General features: G+C 41.4%; 1 protein-coding gene across 9 annotated transcripts in view; it reads right to left on the reverse strand.

Moving 5' to 3' along the window:
• UNC13B (unc-13 homolog B) overlaps nucleotides 1–20,470 on the reverse strand; it is a 295,618-nt gene that overhangs the window by 158,413 nt on the left and 116,735 nt on the right. For 6 of the 9 annotated variants that reach the window (XM_072132773.1, XM_072132778.1, XM_072132777.1 and 3 more), the window contains exons 9-12: nucleotides 16,545–16,580; nucleotides 13,103–13,325; nucleotides 10,919–11,044; nucleotides 1,658–9,163 (exon numbers count right to left, since the gene is read on the reverse strand). In XM_072132773.1, coding sequence (XP_071988874.1) covers nucleotides 1,658–9,163; nucleotides 10,919–11,044; nucleotides 13,103–13,325; nucleotides 16,545–16,580 — 7,891 coding nt within the window. The remainder of the gene's footprint in view (nucleotides 1–1,657; nucleotides 9,164–10,918; nucleotides 11,045–13,102; nucleotides 13,326–16,544; nucleotides 16,581–20,470) is intronic. The other 3 variants (XM_072132774.1, XM_072132775.1, XM_072132780.1) reach the window with 3 other exon arrangements.

A 20,470-nucleotide genomic window follows, 5' to 3' on the forward strand; every position in this document is an offset into this window, starting at 1 on the left:
ACCACTAATGATATGTTGTCAAACATGTAAACGCCTTCAAGATCAAGTTTCTTTCATGGTCCAGTGTGGTGTCATCATCCAGAAAAATCTACTTTAAAATCAGGTGTAAATTAACATTGAAGTCAAGCTCTCCTTGCCTGAGCATGCAAACTGCACTGTAATTGACAGTTCTGCATTCTGGGACATGAATAACCAGCAGTCCTGAACTCTGGTGCATGATATCACAACATCAGGGACATTCTGAGGCAGGGAGAGCTTGACTTCCGCCTTTGACTTCATACAACCAATTTACATCCCACTTTTAAAGTTGATTTTCTGGATGAGGCCACCAAGCTGGGCCATGAAAGAAACCTGATCTTAAAGGCGCTGAACTAATTCACAGCTTTCTGGTAGTGGTTTATGGAGGCAAATTCTGCTGACAGGTTCCCTAAAATATGTGTAATTGGGTAATATTTACACCATCTCCCCATCCCATCTGATTAAGTCCAGCACAGAACATCAGATGGGTCCCACAAGTGACTTTAGCTTTTAGAATATATATTCTTTTTGATGACTTTTATTCTGTAGGAAACATGATGCTCAAGAATAGATTTCTCAAATTTGTATACATCTCGTCACATAATAATAAGCTACCAGTATGATGTATCTAGTATAACTCCACATGTATCCAGTGTTCTGCAGATTTTACCATACACAGTTTACAAATTGGCGTGAAGTTGGTTTGGTATTTCAGATTTCTATAATTTGTTACAAAAGCAGAATACAAAAGAGGGCAGCAAGAAAATGAGGTTATATTGTGTTATAGATTGATAGAGATCTACTCCGATTCCACATGTCAGGGCAAACTGGGTTCTTCAAGGAGTCAAAGCAGCAGGTCCACCAACCAAAATGTGGTTATAAAAGGTCTCCATACATCAGAGATTTTCCAAAAATTACAAAAAGTCAACTCCCAGCATGTAAGACACTTGTGGTCTCTCCGTGTTTGACAACATCTGGAGATCGACAGGTCAGACGAAATTCGTCTACAGAATTTTATGTACATTGTTGAAGGAACACTTTCCATGAAAATAGCATTTTGCATAAGCGCCTACAACAAAGACGTGATGGATTGAGTGGTCCCTATAATTTGCAAGCAATTTTCCACTTCGGTGGTTTAAATAGTGGCAACCATTTTCCGAATACCCTCTTCGAGAAAAATCCAAGAATATTAAGCAAGAGCACAGACATCAAAAGCAACGACAGACAGCACTGAAATACAAGGGAAGGCTTCTAGGCAAGGGGACGTCCATAGTAGAATCAGAAAGGACCTAAAAGGATCAAAAAGAGAGTCGCCTACATTGGTAATCAGGAGGGTCCCTGGACTAGGACCTCAACCACCCACGATTTTCACCCACTTAGCTTCTCTTGGTGGAGAAAATGATCGGTGGTCAAGTAGTTTGCTCTTAAATGGGTAAAGAATACTAACGAAAATTGTGGCCGATTAGGTAAAATGGGAAGGACAGAGCTAGGAATACATACTAAATCTAACACTATGACGCTTGAAGAGTTAATAGCGGGTGACTTCACTACATTAGGGACAAGCAACACAGCACTAACGCTAAGATGCATCATAAATGGCCGCACGATGGACACCATTTATAATGCTCAGGTAACTGGCCTTGGTTCCCTTCGTCTCAGTTTTGTTGTAGACCCCTTGGTAAAGGGCACCATGCCGGCTCTAGGGCTCGATATCACTTCATTGGTCTTTGGCTCAGGTAGATCTTGATCTTCTAAAGAACTTGCAGACATTATTTCCAGACTTCCTAATCTAATATCCAAACATGGAGAGGGACTAGGACTTAGGTCAATCACTTGGTCTTTGGTTTGAGGCTCATCGGAAAAGTCCAGTTGACTGGAGTGGGTAGAACATACATCTAACGTGTCTTTGGCTTGTAATAGGCAATGATCTTCCATTACTTCCGAGGTTAGATACGCGGTATCGTTATCACCTTTTTTTAAAGACAGGTCTTCTGCGCTAGTTTTTAGGAGAACGGGTAATCGAGACTGGTCAACTTTAGGAGTTTCCTTCTCGTAACCAAACGCCAAAGGCAATGACCATTCACTTCTCCCAAACACAGGGGACTGGCTGTTGTAATGACTATTCCCATTTTGAACTTCAGAGGTCTCGACTGAAAGGGTTTTAGGAGGATTCAACCCCATATCAGGGGAAGAAGACCTCGGAATGGAGGTCTGCTTTATGAATGACACAGGAGAACTCTTACTATTCATGTGTGGGGAATCTACATAAGAGTCATCAGCAACTGGATACAACTCCGAAGAGCAAGCCAAGACCTTATCCATCTGGTCATTGAAGGAGGTCTCATCAGAAGAATCTCTTAGGCGTGTAGTTTCCTTCTCAATAGGAACATTGTCTAAATGATCCATCTTTACATCACCATCTTTCGAAGATATGTTGTCCTTGTAATGAATGACATCACCACCGAGAAAATCTTTGGGCATATTCAATGTCTCAGCTGTCAAGACAGATTCTGGTTTTGTCTTGATGCCTTCATTTGCAGGTAGATTGGATGCAGATGCAGGCCCTTTGTCAAAACCAGTTTGTTTCATGAAACCGCTGTTTGCTTGGAGAGGTGATTTGGACTGACTTCTATTAGGTGGAACCATTGCTTCGGGAGGTTTATTAGTTCCTTCACTGGAAGGTTTAAAAATACCAAAGAAGTCATTGGAAAAAGTACTTGTCTGAGGAGAAGAGAAGCCAAATAATGAGCTCTTCTTGGGCGGTGCAGATGATGGAGTTTGAGGGGTAAAGAAGAAGCTGGATGTATTTTTCTGGGGCTCACTGGGTGTTGTAGAAAACACGCTGATCTTTGACATGAAGCTAGAGAACATTTCCACTGAGGAGTCAAACACAGATTTGTCCGGCTCGGGCTCTTTCGATGTATTTGTGGATGGACAATCTAAAGGTCTGAAAACAGGTGCATGTTCTTTTGCTGACTGTGAAGGACCCAAGTTGCTCCGTAAAAATCCATATTCCTCTGTAGCTTTTTCCTCCTTCTGCAAATTTAAGTCACCAGAACTAGTCTTCAATTCACGTGCATCGCATTGGGATTTTAACGGGATTTCCTTATCAGGCCCAAAGCTGCTTGGAGGTTCAATAAAAGCAGATTCTGGGTCACCAAGGAGAGAGCTAGTATCATCTGAAATTTGGGCAACAGCAGCAAAAACTTGATTGTCTGTGTCAAAAGTGGGAAACCTCTCCAAAGGAGATTGTGTATGTTCAATAGTAGGTCCGGTTACATCTTCTTCAAATGTTCCATCAGATTGATTGTCTACTTGGCCAACATTTTCAGTGGAATAATCCAACCAGTCGGTTGTAGAGTCATCAACAAACTCACTTGGCTCCACCATCTGAACTTCTTCATATTCACAATCTTCTTGTTCTGGACCTTCATTTTGGAACTCCATTTCATAATCTTGTGTCGATAAATCATTGTCTGGTTCTGAAGGTCCGAAGTCAGATCTATCATCGGTAGAAATATATGGTTCTTCATGTGGCAGGCCATCATTGATCCCGTAGGACTCGATCAGTGAATCTACATGAACTGATGGTTTATAGAATGAAGCATCTTCATTCGCACATGGTTGTTCTAGTACTGCTGTGACCTCCCGGTAAACCTCCTCCTGGAGGGAATGTTGAAAATCTGGAATGTTTTTTTGCTTTTGAGCCGGATTCATAATTACTTCCAGCCGAACGCTTTTTGGCGTAACAGGATCAGGAGCCTTGGTTTCCTCAAACAAAGAGAAGCCAAAAAGGCTCGAGAATGTGTTGGTACTGGGTGGTGGTTTCTCGCTAACCACTGGCTTGCTTGAAGAGAAAAAGGATGGAATCTTGAACAGACTCTGTGGTTCTGACTCTCTTGGTTGAGTTTTTGGTAATTCTACTGGCGCAACATCAGATTTGACAGGTCGACTGAAAAAATTGAATATACTATTGGCCGTCTGTGTTAAACTGTCTCCTATTTGTGTACTGGTTTGTGACTCTGGTTTAAGGTCTGGCAGAACTTTGTATCCAGAAGCTTTTGAAGGCTGTTCTGTACACCCAAAATCTGATTTTATAGGGTGCTGAGAGGGAATACTGGGCAATGAACGTTTGTTTGAGGAAACATTATGGGTCAAGTCTTCTTCTCTAGGCTCTGGCGTGCTTATGGACACTCCATGACTTAGGTCGTTTGTGGAGGTTCTAAGACCTACATCTTGAATAGTCTCTTGTTTTCTTAGTAGTTTCTTCTGTGGTGTTTGATCAGGACCAGTTTTCAAGTCATATCTGTTAGATAGATGCTGAGGAGATGGACTCGCATTTGATCTCATTGGGACTTCACTGGGCTGCTTAGAAGACACAGACTCCGTTTTAAAAAGATCACTAAGAGATCCAAAAATAGATGAAATGCCCATAGTTTCCTTCTGCTCAGCAGATGCTTCTGATGTTTTTGTACTTTCCTCTGGTGGCACTGAAGGATTACTCAAGTTCTCCTGTGACTGGATTGGCCCAGATGTTACAGAATCAATCTGGGTCTTGAAAAAGTTCAAGAATCCAGAAGTCGTGTTTTTATCAGCAGTGGTTTTGTCCGAGGTGGCATCGGTGATGTTAAAGATTTGTAAAGCGCTCTTAAATAGATTTTTCTCAGGCTCAGTTTGTGGGGGTGCATTATTAATACGTTCTGGAAGAGGTTGGCTTGACGCAGAGCCGCCATCAGTGATGTTAAAGATTTGCAGTGCACTCTTAAATAGATTTTTTTCAGGCTCACTTTGTGGGGGTGCATTATTGCCCGGTTCTGGAAGCCGCTGGCTCGACTTGTTGACACTCTCCTTTGTCAGATGGGTCTGCCTTGGAGGAGGCGCGTCTGTATATCGAGGTGTTTGGATCACATTTTTAGAATAATCATAGGTGCTTGCGTTAAGACCCTGCAGACTTCCTTGAATGGAGTGTTTTTTGGTTTTGCAGGGTAATTTTGAACTATCCGAAAGCTCATCAAACCTTGGTTTTACATATCCCTGAGTGGCAACATCATCAAGATGTAAATATGCTTCCTTATCAGTGAAATCTCTGACGGCCTCTGATCTTTCATCACAAGTTGCAGAGGATAGACTTGAGCTTTCATTTTTATTCAATAAACCACCAAGGGATGAGAATAAAGATGACACAGGATTGAATAAACCTTTTTTAACATCAATTTTCTCCTGGTGCTGAGATTCACTTTTTGACAATTGTTCCCCATTGGTGGATGGCAGAAAAGATAATTTGGTAGCTTCCGTAACTTTCCGATCAGAAATCTGTTTCGGCAGAGGCTTTGTGTGTGCCAAGTCAACGACGGCTACTTTCGATTGCCACTGGGGACTTTTGGTCAGGTCTAAAGAATAATTATCTGGAAATATATTTTCGCCATCTGGTCGAAGGTCTACTTTTAGCTTTTTGAGTTTGCATGTTGAGAAATCTAGTGGCTGGTCTCGTTGGGAGTACACAGATTCTTCGAACATGTGAGAAAACGTTTCCAAGTTCATCAAGGGCTCACTTTTATTTAATGCCAAGTCAAGGGGACTATTCAAGGGGTGGTTATCTACTTGGTCATCTACAAAAACCCAAGGAACCTCTCCATTGTTTATTGGTACCTTGAATCCACACAAGATGACCGCATCATCTGACATGTAACTGGTCTCTAAATAATCTTCACAGTCAAAGCAGGTTTCTGCATCTGGTGTACAAACATAGACATACTCCCCAGTGGGGTCCGTTAAGAGGGAGTACACATAAACCCCATCGCTGTACATATAATATCCACAGTCTCCCTCTTCGGACTGCCACCATAAACCAAATTCGAGTAAAGCCATCCATTCCAAGTACTCATCATTGTCAGGAGAAAACAACGAGTTTTCTTGCTGAAGTAAAGAGCTATAATCCATCAAGCTCCAAAGACAGGGGTCAAATTGAGAAGAAAAACTCAAATCCAAGGGAATTCCTTCATATAAGTTATAGACATCAGATTGTATTGATACAAGGTCAACGTTCTGATTATACAACTCATTGCCTAGGTGGAAATCCTTCATGTTTATATATCCCTCTTCCAACTGTGACAAGGATACCCAATCCATGCCGGCATTTCCATCCTTCTTGCACAAGTTCATGACTGTCCCATTGAGATTACTTACGGCTAGAACATCGCCAGATACGAGGCTTCCCTTGACATGACACACAGGAGACTCTCTAACACCAACGTCGATACCCCATTCCGTAACTTCATAGTCCCAGTCGTAGCTAGAATGGCTTCTAACGTCTTCCAAGCGTTCGCATGTGACAGAGCGACCTAAATTATTCTCAACTTGATAGAAGCCACCATCAAAATCATCCATCCAACAGAGGCCGTAGTCTTCAAACTCTGCGTCAAACTGAACAGAGACATCCCTTGAGCAGCTTTGGATATGACCTTGTCTTTCTTTAAGGCGAATCTTTGGTTCAACTGAAACCTTATCAGGTGGTTTTGACTCCTCTTCGCTTCCAATCTGCAAAGGCAGTAGATTTTTGAGCTTGCTAAACATCCCCGAGTCCTCATTCTGGATGACAGCACAGGTCTCACTTTCCTTCGTCTTTTTAGTCTCTTTTAGCATGTCTGGTAAAACATTAATGGAGCTTTCTTTGTTACTTGATAAATTTTCATTTGATGCAAACCTAAACAATCCTGAAAATAAACCGGTTCCTTTCGTATCTTGACTATTTTTGTCCTCCTTGAGAAGGTTTTCTTGAGAACCAGTTCCATTGGATGAAAAGGCAAAGAGTCTGGAGATGAATCCCTTGGAGGATTCTCTCTCTGTATCTTGTGGATTAAGTCTTGGCTCAGAAGATTTTTGGCAGACAGTAGAAGTCGGGCGTTTCTGCTCTTCGAGAGACTCCACCTTTCGACTAAGTGGGTGCTCTACAGCCTCACATTTTGTCTTCGGAGTATCATTATGTATTCGTGAACGATCCATTTCTAATATTTGTTGCTGACTTTTCATTTCGGTTCTGTCAAGAGTTACAGATGCATCTGGAATTATTTCCTTCTTAGAATCTTCTTTAAATAGCAGCTTTGATTCCCTTCTGACTTTTTCGCTTTCCTTATGGGTAAAGGCTACATTGTCAGCAGATGAAAACTTAGGTAGAGAATAAACCTGACTTTTCTTCTCGGTTTCCTTTTTGCCGGTCAAACTAAAAGAGTTGAAAAAAGGGATTTTAATTTTGCCTATTCCGAAAGAAGAATCACCACCTCGAATATCTGTTTCGGATTTAAAGGCTCGAGAACTTTCCATGTTACTTGTACTAGTTTCCATAGTGTTGGGTGACTGGGAAAAAAACTGGCTAAAAGATTTTTTTAAAGGGTGTAAAAATTCTTTATTGGAGAAGTCCTCAGTTCTGCCTGGTTTTGGGTCAACGCCATGGGCTACGTTCATGGTTAAATCTTTGGTGTTATACGTAGACTTTGGGGAGCTACAGTCAGAATTTGCATGTTCTAAAGAAGCGTTGAGTGTATTTTTGGGAATAAATTTGTTTTCTACAACCAATGCTGCCTCGCCCACTTCCCGATTCAGCTCAGGCAAACTAAGATTTTTGGTAATTCTCCTGATTGAAATATCATTGTTGCCTTTTGACGGTGTAGGAACTGAAGTAGGTACTTCAACCATTATTTTCTCTGGTTGTAAGACCCTCGAAGAAGTGTTACTTGGATTAGGGTTGTTGTGCAACGTAGAGGAACCATCCCGTCCTTCAGATAGTTGGTTGAGGTTCCTCTGCATCTTGCCAAGATCGTGTTGATGGGGACCCACATCTGGTGAAATACTGGATTTCTGACAACTCTCTGAACTCATCTTTTGATCATTACCATTTGCATTCATAAAACTACCTCCAAGTTTAAACTTACTATTAAATATTTTCGAGATGCCCCCAGTTATGGGATGTTGTGGTTTTTCAGGAGCTGAAGAAACTATTTTCTCCACCGATGCAGTAACTAGTTTGGCTCCTGAACCGACCTTCTGCGTAAATGAGCTAAACAAAGAGTTGACCGTTGTCTTTATACCAGATGAATCGGGAGTTGGATCCGACTTCTCCTCTCCAGTTACATTTGCACCTTCTACGTGGTTGGCCAAATTGTCCATTTCCTCAGTAGAAGCGGGTTTGCTCACTACGGTGGGACTAGACAACTTACTAACTGGTAAAGATTGGAACTTATTGATTTCTTCTTCCTTTTCAGCCAGATATTCAGAAACCGACTCGACTAAACACTGTAATTCATCCATTGTATCAACATACTCTTCCACTGGTTCCTCAACCGGAGAAAGCTTGAAGTTGGGGTAGCTATATTTACTGGATGGTCCCCTGGAAGAGTTTTTGTAATGCAGAGGTTTCAGATTACCTAATGAATTAGAACTAAGAGGACTCAAAGCAACATTACCAGCATAAAAGAGACCAGGACCAGCCCAAGACTGTGAGATCAACGCCAGCTCTTCCAAATCGTCATCGGAAACCGGAGAACATGGTTGATCCTCCGAAGCGCTACTGTCATACTCTTCCAGAGTATCCAAGGAAGCACTGTGACCAATAATCGATGGCTTTTGCTCAACTAGTTCCTGACAGATTTGTATGTGTACGACATCCTTGTATTGGTCATGGTCTCTACGCCCGCTCTTTACCAGCAAACCATTTTTATAAGGTCGTAAAACTGGATAGAGCGAGATAACTGGTTTGGTGTTCGGTGAGTCCAATGGTGCGTCAGACCATAAAACATCCTTCTTGGATTGAACGTTCAGTTCCAAACCTAAACCATTCTCCCCTCTTTTTCTAGAATTCTTCTTCAGTTTTCGCCTATCGATTGTATTATATTCCTCAGGGTAATGAGCAAAATTAGATTTCGGAATCCGGTCTTGACCCGATGACAACACTGTTACTCCCCCAGTCCTTTCGATGTTCATGTTTTTCTTTGAAAGTTTTTCTTCCTGCCAATTCTTCTGGCTTTCTCTTAGAAAATCTTCAATAAGCTGCTTGCCTAATACTTCACACTCGTCTTCCCAATCTGTTTCCATAGGACCTGTCTCAACGGGAATGATCCTAACTTTATCTTTAGCTACAGAGGGGTTTCTACTATGTGTATAAAGAACAAAAGAAAGGAGGAGGAGGAGAAGAAGGAGGAGGAGGAGGAGGAGGAGGAGGAGGAGGAGGAGGAGGAGGAGGAGGAGGAGGAGGAGGAGGAGGAGGAGAAGGAAAAGGAGAAGGAAAAGGAGAAGGAAAAGGAGAAGGAAAAGGAGAAGGAAAAGGAGAAGGAAAAGGAGAAGGAAAAGGAGAAGGAAAAGGAGAAGGAAAAGGAGAAGGAAAAGGAGAAGGAAAAGGAGAAGGAAAAGGAGAAGGAAAAGGAGAAGGAAAAGGAGAAGGAAAAGAAGAAGGAAAAGAAGAAGGAAAAGGAGAAGGAGGAGGGAAAAACCAACAGGAGGACAAGAAAAGGGAAAAAAGAAAAACGAGAACAAAAAACAAAATGAAAGACATAAAAACTTTGTCCAAAGAGTTATAGTAACTATACACATTATACAGCACTTATACAATATCCATAACATGAATGTAAAATATAAATACTCATAAAACATTCACATTTTAATAGTTACAATCGCACAACGCTTCATATAGGCTCCAAAGAAAGCAGAATATTTGTGTTCAGGACACGTACAAATTCATTTTTCATGAGATGTTTATTAATTTAATACATCTACTTCTTTTTTATAATCCCAGACAACCTCTTTAATATATTATTAAAGGGATCGTCCAGGAAAAATATAAATCCCTTTAACAAGGTATTGCTGCAGTATGTCTATACCTCCTGCATCAGAAAGCACGGTGAGAAGGTGGAGAATAATTTTACCACTATTGGACATTACCCAAAGGAAAGTAACTTCCGGCCTTCCCACCACAACGGAGTATTTTTCCCCAAATCTCTATTGCTGCTGGACTTTGATTTCCTTTATTGGACACTCTCTAACACTTTTATGGAACATTATTCCCTTTCAGATTTCCCATCATACACTGGGGCTCCACCTACTTAGGCAGGTAAATATGACTCTTCTCACCTCATTTTCACATGAGACGAGTCATTTAGTGGTTGCAGGGGGTGAGTTAATTCAGAAGCCCCTATATTCTGTTCTATAGCACCTAGGAATATGCTGCTGGTGTCATACTAAAGAGAAGAATCTCATCTTTCAGGCTTATGGCTTTGTGAGCTACAGAACCAGATGCACAGGCAGCTAAACACATAGTGGGAACGATAAGCTGCAGATTCAGATCCAGTTCCATAGCTCACAGAACCGCATTGGCTAGATTGGATCTGAAAGATGAGATTCATATCTTTTATATGACACCAGTAGCAGGTTTTTAGGTTCTGTACAACAGAAGACGCAACAGGGGCTTCAGAAGAAGTGACACTACCCACAAAACTTAACTCATCTCATGCGGGTAATATGTGCCCGACTTTGGGGGAGATTTTTTATAGGTAATTGGATGAGATTTCACATAAAAGATGGAATTCTAGAAAGGACATTTCATCCGGACCCTGAGGGGGCGGAGAATATAGTGGGGGTAAAACCTGCTGACAGGTTCCCTTTAAACAACTTTTGCAGTGAGAAAACTGAACAAATAGTAGAAGGGAAATTGATTAAACTTGAAGCTCAAAGCTAAATTTTACCATCGAAATTGAGCAACAGATGAAAAAAAAAAATTTAAATTAAAATGTAAAAAAAAAAAAAAATGCACAGACACGGCCAACTACGCTCCACACTGAATACATGCAGCTACAATGCAACCGTATGGTAGTCACAGCACAAGCCACAGACACAGCGGGGGGGGGGCACCTACCTATCAGACAGGTCTAGAGAGTGCCTGCTTTCTAGGGAGCAATGGCGGCTCGTCAGCTGACTAGATTCTGACGCAGACTCTAGATCGTGACGTCCATTCGCACTGGAGTCTACGCTATCGTATCGCCTTGGGAAAGGAGAGAAAAAAAAAGAGGGAAAGTAGGAAAACTGCAGAGGAAGAGTCACAACAAGGTGAAGGTCGAAAACGAGCAAAGATACAGAACAAACCGCATCCCTAAAGCCAAGAGAGAAGGAAAATGGTCAAAACTTATTAATAAAAAGACAAAGGATTCAGAGGAAAAAGGTAGAAGATACTCAGAATAAAAGTGTAAAACAGAACACTTACACGTTACACAACGTTTCCATTGTAACTTAAAGGGAACCTGTCACCAGGAGAGCCATTATTAGCCCTCCCCCAGTCCCCACAGAGCTTAGTACATACACTGCCAAAGTGTTTCTGTATAAAAAATAGGTTTTACAGAAAAAAAGATCTGTTATATTGTACCTTTCATTAGCATCTGCTGTGTGACTAGGCACTCGTCCCCTGGGAGTGGCTGGAAAGGAGCAGTTCCCCCCCACCCTTGGGAAACTGCTCCTCCATGTGACCTTTTCAAATATATGAAAACACCCATCACTGGGCTTAGCGACGCCCCCTGCTCCTCTACAGCCAATCCCGAGTGTTGGGAGTTATTCATATATTTGAAAAAGGTCACATGTTCCCCAGGGGTGGGGGGGGGGGGGACTGCTCCTTTCCAGCCCCTCCCAAAAGGCAGCTGCCTAGTCACACAGCAGATGCTAATGAAAGGTACAATATAACATATCTTTTTTCTGTAAAACCTATTTTTTATACAAAAACACTTTGGCAGTGTATGTACTATGCTCTGTGGGGACTGGGGGAGTGCTAAAATGGTGTCCTGGTGACAGGTTCCCTTTAAGTATGGACTAGTGAACGTGTCCGTCCATAAAATTGTGTGTCTGTTGTCGTAGACGTGGAGGTGGGGGGGGGGATACAGCTCATTTTTTTACCTCTTCCCAATATACCTCAATGACAACACATCTGATTGTGTAGAGCGTGATTTTCAGTATTATCCCCAATAGGAGAGGAACACGGAGTAAAACTATCCATAAACTAAAGGTCAAAAGAAACTGAAAACTCTCACTCAAATCCCCTCTGTCTCCCCTACTCCCTACTATTAGACTTCAGCTTACCAAACTATCGGCTTTCTAATCTACAGGCAGTCCCCGGGTTACATACAAGATCGGTTCTGGAGGTTTGTCCGTAAGTTGAATTTGTATGCAAGTCGGAACTGTATATTTTATAATTGCAAGTCCAAACTAATTTTTTTGGTCTCTGTGACAAATGGATTTTCAATATGTTGAATTGTCATGAGAACCAGGATTAACAATAAAGCTTAATTGCAGACGCTTTTAGTAAGTGTTACAGCTGTTTATTGTAATCTGGGGCTAAAGTACAGTAAATTACCAATTACCAGAGGTCCGTTTGTAACTAGCGGTCGTCTGTAAGTCAGGTGTTCTTAAGTAGGGGACCGCCTGTATTCTCTCGTTTCGATCCAGACTATAAACAGATATCTTTAGTGCTCATCTTCTTACGACTACAGTTTAAACTATTCACCCTCAGCCACACAGCTCTGCACAGTGCTGCACCTCCCAAATTCTCCTCCCTCATCCCGGTCTGTGCTCTTTGATCGGCCAGTGATATATGATTATTCTCTTATTTAATTTGAAACTCCAACTCAGGTCTCCAGGACTTCTCCTGAGCTGCACCAATTATCTGGAATGCCCTCCCCTAGCCCATCAGACCAAATACTAAAGCTCCAAACTCCCTCTAACCCTCCATGAGTTCAGGCAGGCCCATCACATTCGCTAACTGCATGCAACTTCAACTCTCTTTGCATTTGCAACTCTGTGCCCTCCTCAGGTCTGTCTAAAGCACTTTCAGTCCTGTGCACGTTGGATTCTGTATATAAGATGGCAGCTGATGACGGATTCATGGTGCAGAATTTTTTTTTTTATTATTTTGTCCCTTATTAAAGAACGTCTGGACAATTATACAAGTGCTTAACCCTCCTCTGCCCCCCATCTGCCTTATAGATTGTGAGCTCTTACGACCATTGCCTTCAGTCTTATTGTCCAATATGACCATTTTATTACTCATTGCTCTTACCTCATTGTCCTCCTCTCCCGAAAGTCCAGGTCATAGCTCTGCATAGAGTCAACAAAGGACTCCCGAGAGCCCCCTTGCTGCTGCAGTCGGGGCTGCACTGGGAACTGGTGTATGGAGGCGTTGGGCTGAGAGGTGGTGTGGAATGGCGGTGGCATGCTGTTGCTGGTCTCGCTACGGTAGTCACTATCCCGGTCATCGACGGCACTATCATGGTCTTCAAAAGCTGAAACAGAGAACGGGTTACAGGCCACACACACAACGTTATGTTCCTCTACTATTAGACATTGTTATAGATCAGGGTCCAGAAGTCTTGGAAGGACCATAATAAGATGGTCGGATCCTATATCAACGAAACAAGACTCAAGTACATTCCACTCTCAGATTTACCTTCTAAAGACTTTCATACAAGACAATAAAAGAAGCAGCTTTAAGGAAATCTCACCAGGATTCACGTGCACAGAGAAAGGAGGGTCACCCACCACATCATAGACAATCTACGCCACCACCAAGGCTGGACCTTCATGGACAATCAGATCTCTGCATGGTAACCGGATGAGGCTAGATTTGTAATAAGGGTCACTTCTATGAGGAGGTACTTCAATAAATAATAGGAATTTCACAGCACTCCTGGTATAGTAGACGGTGCCAAACTAGGGTCCCAGCCCCATACATGTACAAAGGATGGAAGACGGCACTCAATCAATGCTTTTATTTTTGTACAAATATTGACGTTTCGGTCAGAAATGATCTTCTTCAGATGCGGATTGTACTTGTGCAAAAGTATTTTATGAGTGAGGAGAGGAGCGGTATCCGCCGCTCTGGACCCAGGCTGTGCGTCAGCCACAGTGTCACGAGACCAGATCGTGGCTGCCGCACAGCTAAGGTCCAGAGCGGAGGATACCGCTCCTCTCCTCTCACTCATAAAATACTTTTGCACAAGTACAACCCGCATCTGAAGAAGGTCATTTCTGACCGAAACGTCAATTTTTTGCACAAAAATAAAAGCATTGATTGAGTACCATCTTCCATCCTTTATACTTCTATGAGGAGGGGCATCTTCAGACGTCAGGATGACAAAGTATTCGAGCAGAGTCCATCAGAAAATTGGTTTCTGCAATAACAAATTTGAATTGGAATCTCCATTGGATAGAGAAAGTGAAAATCGGGAAGACCTGGTAAAGGGTTAATAAAAGGCTCCCTGATCAATTTGATCCCTGGAAAATTCAGGACCCAATCATGTCCAAGACAACAGCCGCTCCTCATTAAGAGACCTGAAGGAATCGGAGAGCCAGATCCATATTCTACAAGAGACACGAGAGATGGGATTGTCCCGGGAATAGAAAAAGCTTCTTCACAAGGTCTGGTCCCAACGACTGATAACAATTTACATTATGGATGGAGATATGGAAATCATCAGCTCAGATTACTGCATAAAAACTCAATTTCTGGAAGTTTCTCAGATACAATACATTCATGAAACCTTTTGAAGAAGCAATGAAATCGAAATTAAAAAAAATTAAAAAAGTAAAAAAAAGTTGTCAGTTTTTCTGGGAGGAGTCGACCTGCTGTTACCACATCGAGCACATCCCTACGTCATGATGGCAAGGAAGCAGCCGGGAAAAGAGATCAAATCGAAGCACAAAAAGAAAAAAACTCAGCCGAAGATCACAAAAACTAAATGAGTCAAAAATAATCAAAAATTCAGAACTGAAAAAACAAAAAAAGTGGTAATTCAGCGTGAATGGGAAAAGAAACTGCACCAAACTAAAATGTACATAACAGAAAATTAGAAAATGGGAAAGAAACACGGCAAAAGGATCCAGCACAGGGACTAGAGGACTGTATGGCGAGGTGGAAGCTGCTGCATGCTTGGCCCTGTGAACAGTAGGATATTCATGTATATGGGACATTGTCATCACAGGACGGTCAAAAACCCAAAGACGAGAGGCAAAGACTGATGGAGATGGAAGAGAAGGGTCCAGCTCTAGGCCTCATGCGCTAGACCGGATAACGGTGCGATAGCGGTGGGTGGCTTTTAGCTAACATCCCCTGCCTGTCTATTGGCCGATGGCCCGGTCCCCATGAACCGACTGCTGGAGACCTATTTCTGCCCAGGATCTGTTCCTAGTGAGGAGACATCACAGACCGATGACACACGGGCCCATTGTCTGCAGCCCAAGAGCACACGACATTCAGGTACATGAGGTCTCAGGGAAATGTAACGGAAACACAACATTTCCATGTATGTTATATTGGTCAATGACCCCACACACATAGCAGAGGTGGACCATGTATGGTCATCTCTAGGACTAAATATTCTCCAACCAGCTAGCACCATGGATGTACCCTCAGGATCATCCTGTAGGACCCCTAACTATAAGAAGAACCAGCCATTCATGGTCCACCAAAATTCTTGGGCAAGGGCTGCTGCACCAGTAGAGTTGGAGGGCCTCTTCCCTATACAGAGACACCATGAGTGGCTTCTGGTCTGCACAGATGTGGCTATGAGGTGGGGTCACCAGAATGATCTGAGAGCTTTTGGTCTCCCTATAGCTTCAGGTCATAAGCCATCTTGCCAAAGGGGGAAGGGTCTTTGTGGACTTCAAATAAGTGCAGGTCAAGGGCCGTCTCACCAGAGGATTGAGGGAGCTTCTGGTATTGACTGTGGTCCACCTAATATACTTTGTCACCAGTAGGGTCAGAGGCTTCCTGGTCTCCACATAGCCTATGATCTACACCTTCCTATCGCAACAGAAGGGTCAGATAGTTTCTGGTCTCCACTGAGATCCAGGTGATGGTCTGTCTCACCAGAAGTTAGAGGGAGCTTCTGGTATTGACAGTGCTCCAGCTGATATGCTTTGTCACCAGTAGAGTCAGAGGCTTCCTGTTCTCCACATAGGACAGTGTGTAGATCATAGGCGATCACAACAGAAGGGTCAGAAAGTTTCTGGTCTCCACTGAGCTCCATGTGATGGTCTGTCTTACCAGAAGGATCAGAGTCCAACGAACTGCATATCAGATCAACATAAAGTCAGAATTGGGAACAACCCTACTAAGTACTCGATGACCTGCCTTACAAAGGTCCTATGGATACCAGAGATCATATTGCTTCTAGGTGACCAGAAGTCAAGTGGAGGTCCCTCACCGCTACAGACAAGATGCTGAGCCCACTAAATTATGGAAGAACAACACTACATACAGTAAAGCTGGTCTTTTAGAGGTGACTCAGTTTGGGAAGTCCCACAAGTCCCCAGGAAGAGGCCAGAAAGTTTCTTAAGCTTGCGGTAGCTTTGGCGGCCACTGAACCATAAAACCCATGATCCCAGGGATGAAAATAACAGGATGAGGTTTGATGGGTGGTGCCTCATACGCATGAATATCCATACTGTAGATCACGTTATGAAGCATGCCAACACAGCTCCAGCAAGAAAGGGTTACATACTCTGGCTTTCTCCCCATCCGAAATATTTCCAGCTGCCTGGAAGTTGCGGCAAGGAAGGGGAAAAAGAGAATTTCAGCATAAATGAGGCAAGAAGAGTATAGTACAGTGATGTATGGTCAGTGGTGGGCAGGCGGACACCGATACCTGCGGAGTCATGGGAAGCCACAAGCAGAATGACAGCAATGAGGAAGAGAAATACAATGTATCAACATCAGTAACAGATAGATCCAGGGACATGCTCCGTGCCTCGCAGGGATGGCGCCTCCTGCAGGGACCATTGTGTCTACACACAAAGCAATCAATGTCTAAAAGCTGCAAAAATTACATTTATGGCAGATTTTCCCTTCAATCATAAAAAACATAATTCAATATGGACAAATTATTAAAATATGAAACATCAACTTCCAGTACAGTATAAAAGTCATTCCATAAGGAGAGCCGAACCCAAATATAGATACAACTGTAAATAACTTACATAGGGGGCAGTATTATAGTAGTTATATACTTGTACATAGGGGCAGTATTATAGTAGTTATATTCTTGTACATAGGGGGCAGTATTATAGTAGTTATATTCTTGTACATAGGGGGCAGTATTATAGTAGTTATATACTTGTACATAGGGGGCAGTATTATAGTAGTTATATTCCTGTACATAGGGGCAGTATTATAGTAGTTATATTCCTGTACATAGGGGGCAGTATTATAGTAGTTATATACTTGTACATAGGGGCAGTATTATAGTAGTTATATTCCTGTACATAGGGGGCAGTATTATAGTAGTTATATTCTTGTACATAGGAGGCAGTATTATAGTAGTTATATTCCTGTACATAGGGGGCAGTATTATAGTAGTTATATTCCTGTACATAGGGGCAGTATTATAGTAGTTATATTCCTGTACATAGGGGGCAGTATTATAGTAGTTATATTCCTGTACATAGGGGGCAGTATTATAGTAGTTATATACTTGTACATAGGGGCAGTATTATAGTGGTTATATTCCTGTACATAGGGGGTAGTATTATAGTAGTTATATTCCTGTACATAGGGGGCAGTATTATAGTAGTTATATTCCTGTACATAGGGGGCAGTATTATAGTAGTTATATTCCTGTACATAGGGGGCAGTATTATAGTAGTTATATACTTGTACATAGGGGGCAGTATTATAGTAGTTATATTCCTGTACATAGGGGCAGTATTATAGTAGTTATATTCCTGTACATAGGGGGCAGTATTATAGTAGTTATATACTTGTACATAGGGGCAGTATTATAGTGGTTATATTCCTGTACATAGGGGGTAGTATTATAGTAGTTATATTCCTGTACATAGGGGGCAGTATTATAGTAGTTATATTCCTGTACATAGGGGGCAGTATTATAGTAGTTATATTCCTGTACATAGGGGGCAGTATTATAGTAGTTATATTCCTGTACATAGGGGCAGTATTATAGTAGTTATATTCCTGTACATAGGGGGCAGTATTATAGTAGTTATATTCCTGTACATAGGGGGCAGTATTATAGTAGTTATATACTTGTACATAGGGGCAGTATTATAGTGGTTATATTCCTGTACATAGGGGGTAGTATTATAGTAGTTATATTCCTGTACATAGGGGGCAGTATTATAGTAGTTATATTCCTGTACATAGGGGGCAGTATTATAGTAGTTATATTCCTGTACATAGGGGGCAGTATTATAGTAGTTATATACTTGTACATAGGGGGCAGTATTATAGTAGTTATATTCCTGTACATAGGGGCAGTATTATAGTAGTTATATTCCTGTACATAGGGGGCAGTATTATAGTAGTTATATACTTGTACATAGGGGCAGTATTATAGTGGTTATATTCCTGTACATAGGGGGTAGTATTATAGTAGTTATATTCCTGTACATAGGGGGCAGTATTATAGTAGTTATATTCCTGTACATAGGGGGCAGTATTATAGTAGTTATATTCCTGTACATAGGGGGCAGTATTATAGTAGTTATATACTTGTACATAGGAGGCAGTATTATAGTAGTTATATTCCTGTACATAGGGGGTAGTATTATAGTAGTTATATTCCTGTACATAGGGGGCAGTATTATAGTAGTTATATTCCTGTACATAGGGGGCAGTATTATAGTAGTTATATTCCTGTACATAGGGGGGCAGTATTAGAGTAGTTATATCCCTGTACATAGGGGGCAGTATTATAGTAGTTATATTCCTGTACATAGGGGGCAGTATTATAGTAGTTATATTCTTGTACATAGGGGGCAGTATTATAGTAGTTATATACTTGTACATAGGGGGCAGTATTATAGTAGTTATATTCCTGTACATAGGGGGCAGTATTATAGTAGTTATATTCTTGTACATAGGGGGCAGTATTATAGCAGTTATATTCTTGTACATAGGGGACAGTATTATAGTAGTTATATTCCTGTACATAGGGGGCAGTATTATAGTAGTTGTATTCTTGTACATAGGGGGCAGTATTATAGCAGTTATATTCTTGTACATAGGGGACAGTATTATAGTAGTTGTATTCCTGTACATAGGGGGCAGTATTATAGTAGTTGTATTCCTGTACATAGGGGGCAGTATTATAGTAGTTGTATTCCTGTACATAGGGGGCAGTATTATAGTAGTTGTATTCCTGTACATAGGGGGCAGTATTATAGTAGTTATACTCTTGTACATAGGGGGCAGTATTATAGTAGTTATATTCTTGTACATAGGGGGCAGTATTTTAGCAGTTATATTCTTGTACATAGGGGGCAGTATTATAGTAGTTATATACTTGTACATAGGGGGCAGTATTATAGTAGTTATATTCCTGTACATAGGGGGCAGTATTATAGTAGTTATATTCTTGTACATAGGGGGCAGTATTATAGTAGTTATATACTTGTACATAGGGGGCAGTATTATAGTAGTTATATTCCTGTACATAGGGGGCAGTATTATAGTAGTTATATTCTTGTACATAGGGGGCAGTATTATAGCAGTTATATTCTTGTACATAGGGGACAGTATTATAGTAGTTATATTCCTGTACATAGGGGGCAGTATTATAGTAGTTGTATTCTTGTACATAGGGGGCAGTATTATAGCAGTTATATTCTTGTACATAGGGGACAGTATTATAGTAGTTGTATTCCTGTACATAGGGGGCAGTATTATAGTAGTTGTATTCCTGTACATAGGGGGCAGTATTATAGTAGTTGTATTCCTGTACATAGGGGGCAGTATTATAGTAGTTATACTCTTGTACATAGGGGGCAGTATTATAGTAGTTATATTCTTGTACATAGGGGGCAGTATTTTAGCAGTTATATTCTTGTACATAGGGGGCAGTATTATAGTAGTTATATTCCTGTACATAGGGGGCAGTATTATAGTAGTTATATTCTTGTACATAGGGGGCAGTATTATAGTAGTTATATTCTTGTACATAGGGGGCAGTATTATAGTAGTTATATTCTTGTACATAGGGGGCAGTATTATAGTAGTTGTATTCCTGTACATAGGGGGCAGTATTATAGTAGTTGAATTCCTGTACATAGGGGGCAGTATTATAGTAGTTATATTCCTGTACATAGGGGACAGTATTATAGTAGTTATATTCCTGTACATAGGGGGCAGTATTATAGTAGTTATATTCTTGGACGTAGGGGGCAGTATTATAGTAGTTATATTCTTGTACATAGGGGGCAGTATTATAGTAGTTATATTCCTGTACATAGGGGGCAGTATTATAGTAGTTATATTCTTGTACATAGGGGGCAGTATTATAGTAGTTATATTCTTGTACGTAGGGGGCAGTATTATAGTAGTTATATTCTTGTACATAGGGGGCAGTATTATAGTAGTTATATTCCTGTACATAGGGGGCAGTATTATAGTAGTTATATTCCTGTACATAGG

The sequence above is a fragment of the Engystomops pustulosus genome, chromosome 1 (assembly GCF_040894005.1).
Source record: "Engystomops pustulosus chromosome 1, aEngPut4.maternal, whole genome shotgun sequence".
Taxonomy (NCBI): domain Eukaryota; kingdom Metazoa; phylum Chordata; class Amphibia; order Anura; family Leptodactylidae; genus Engystomops; species Engystomops pustulosus.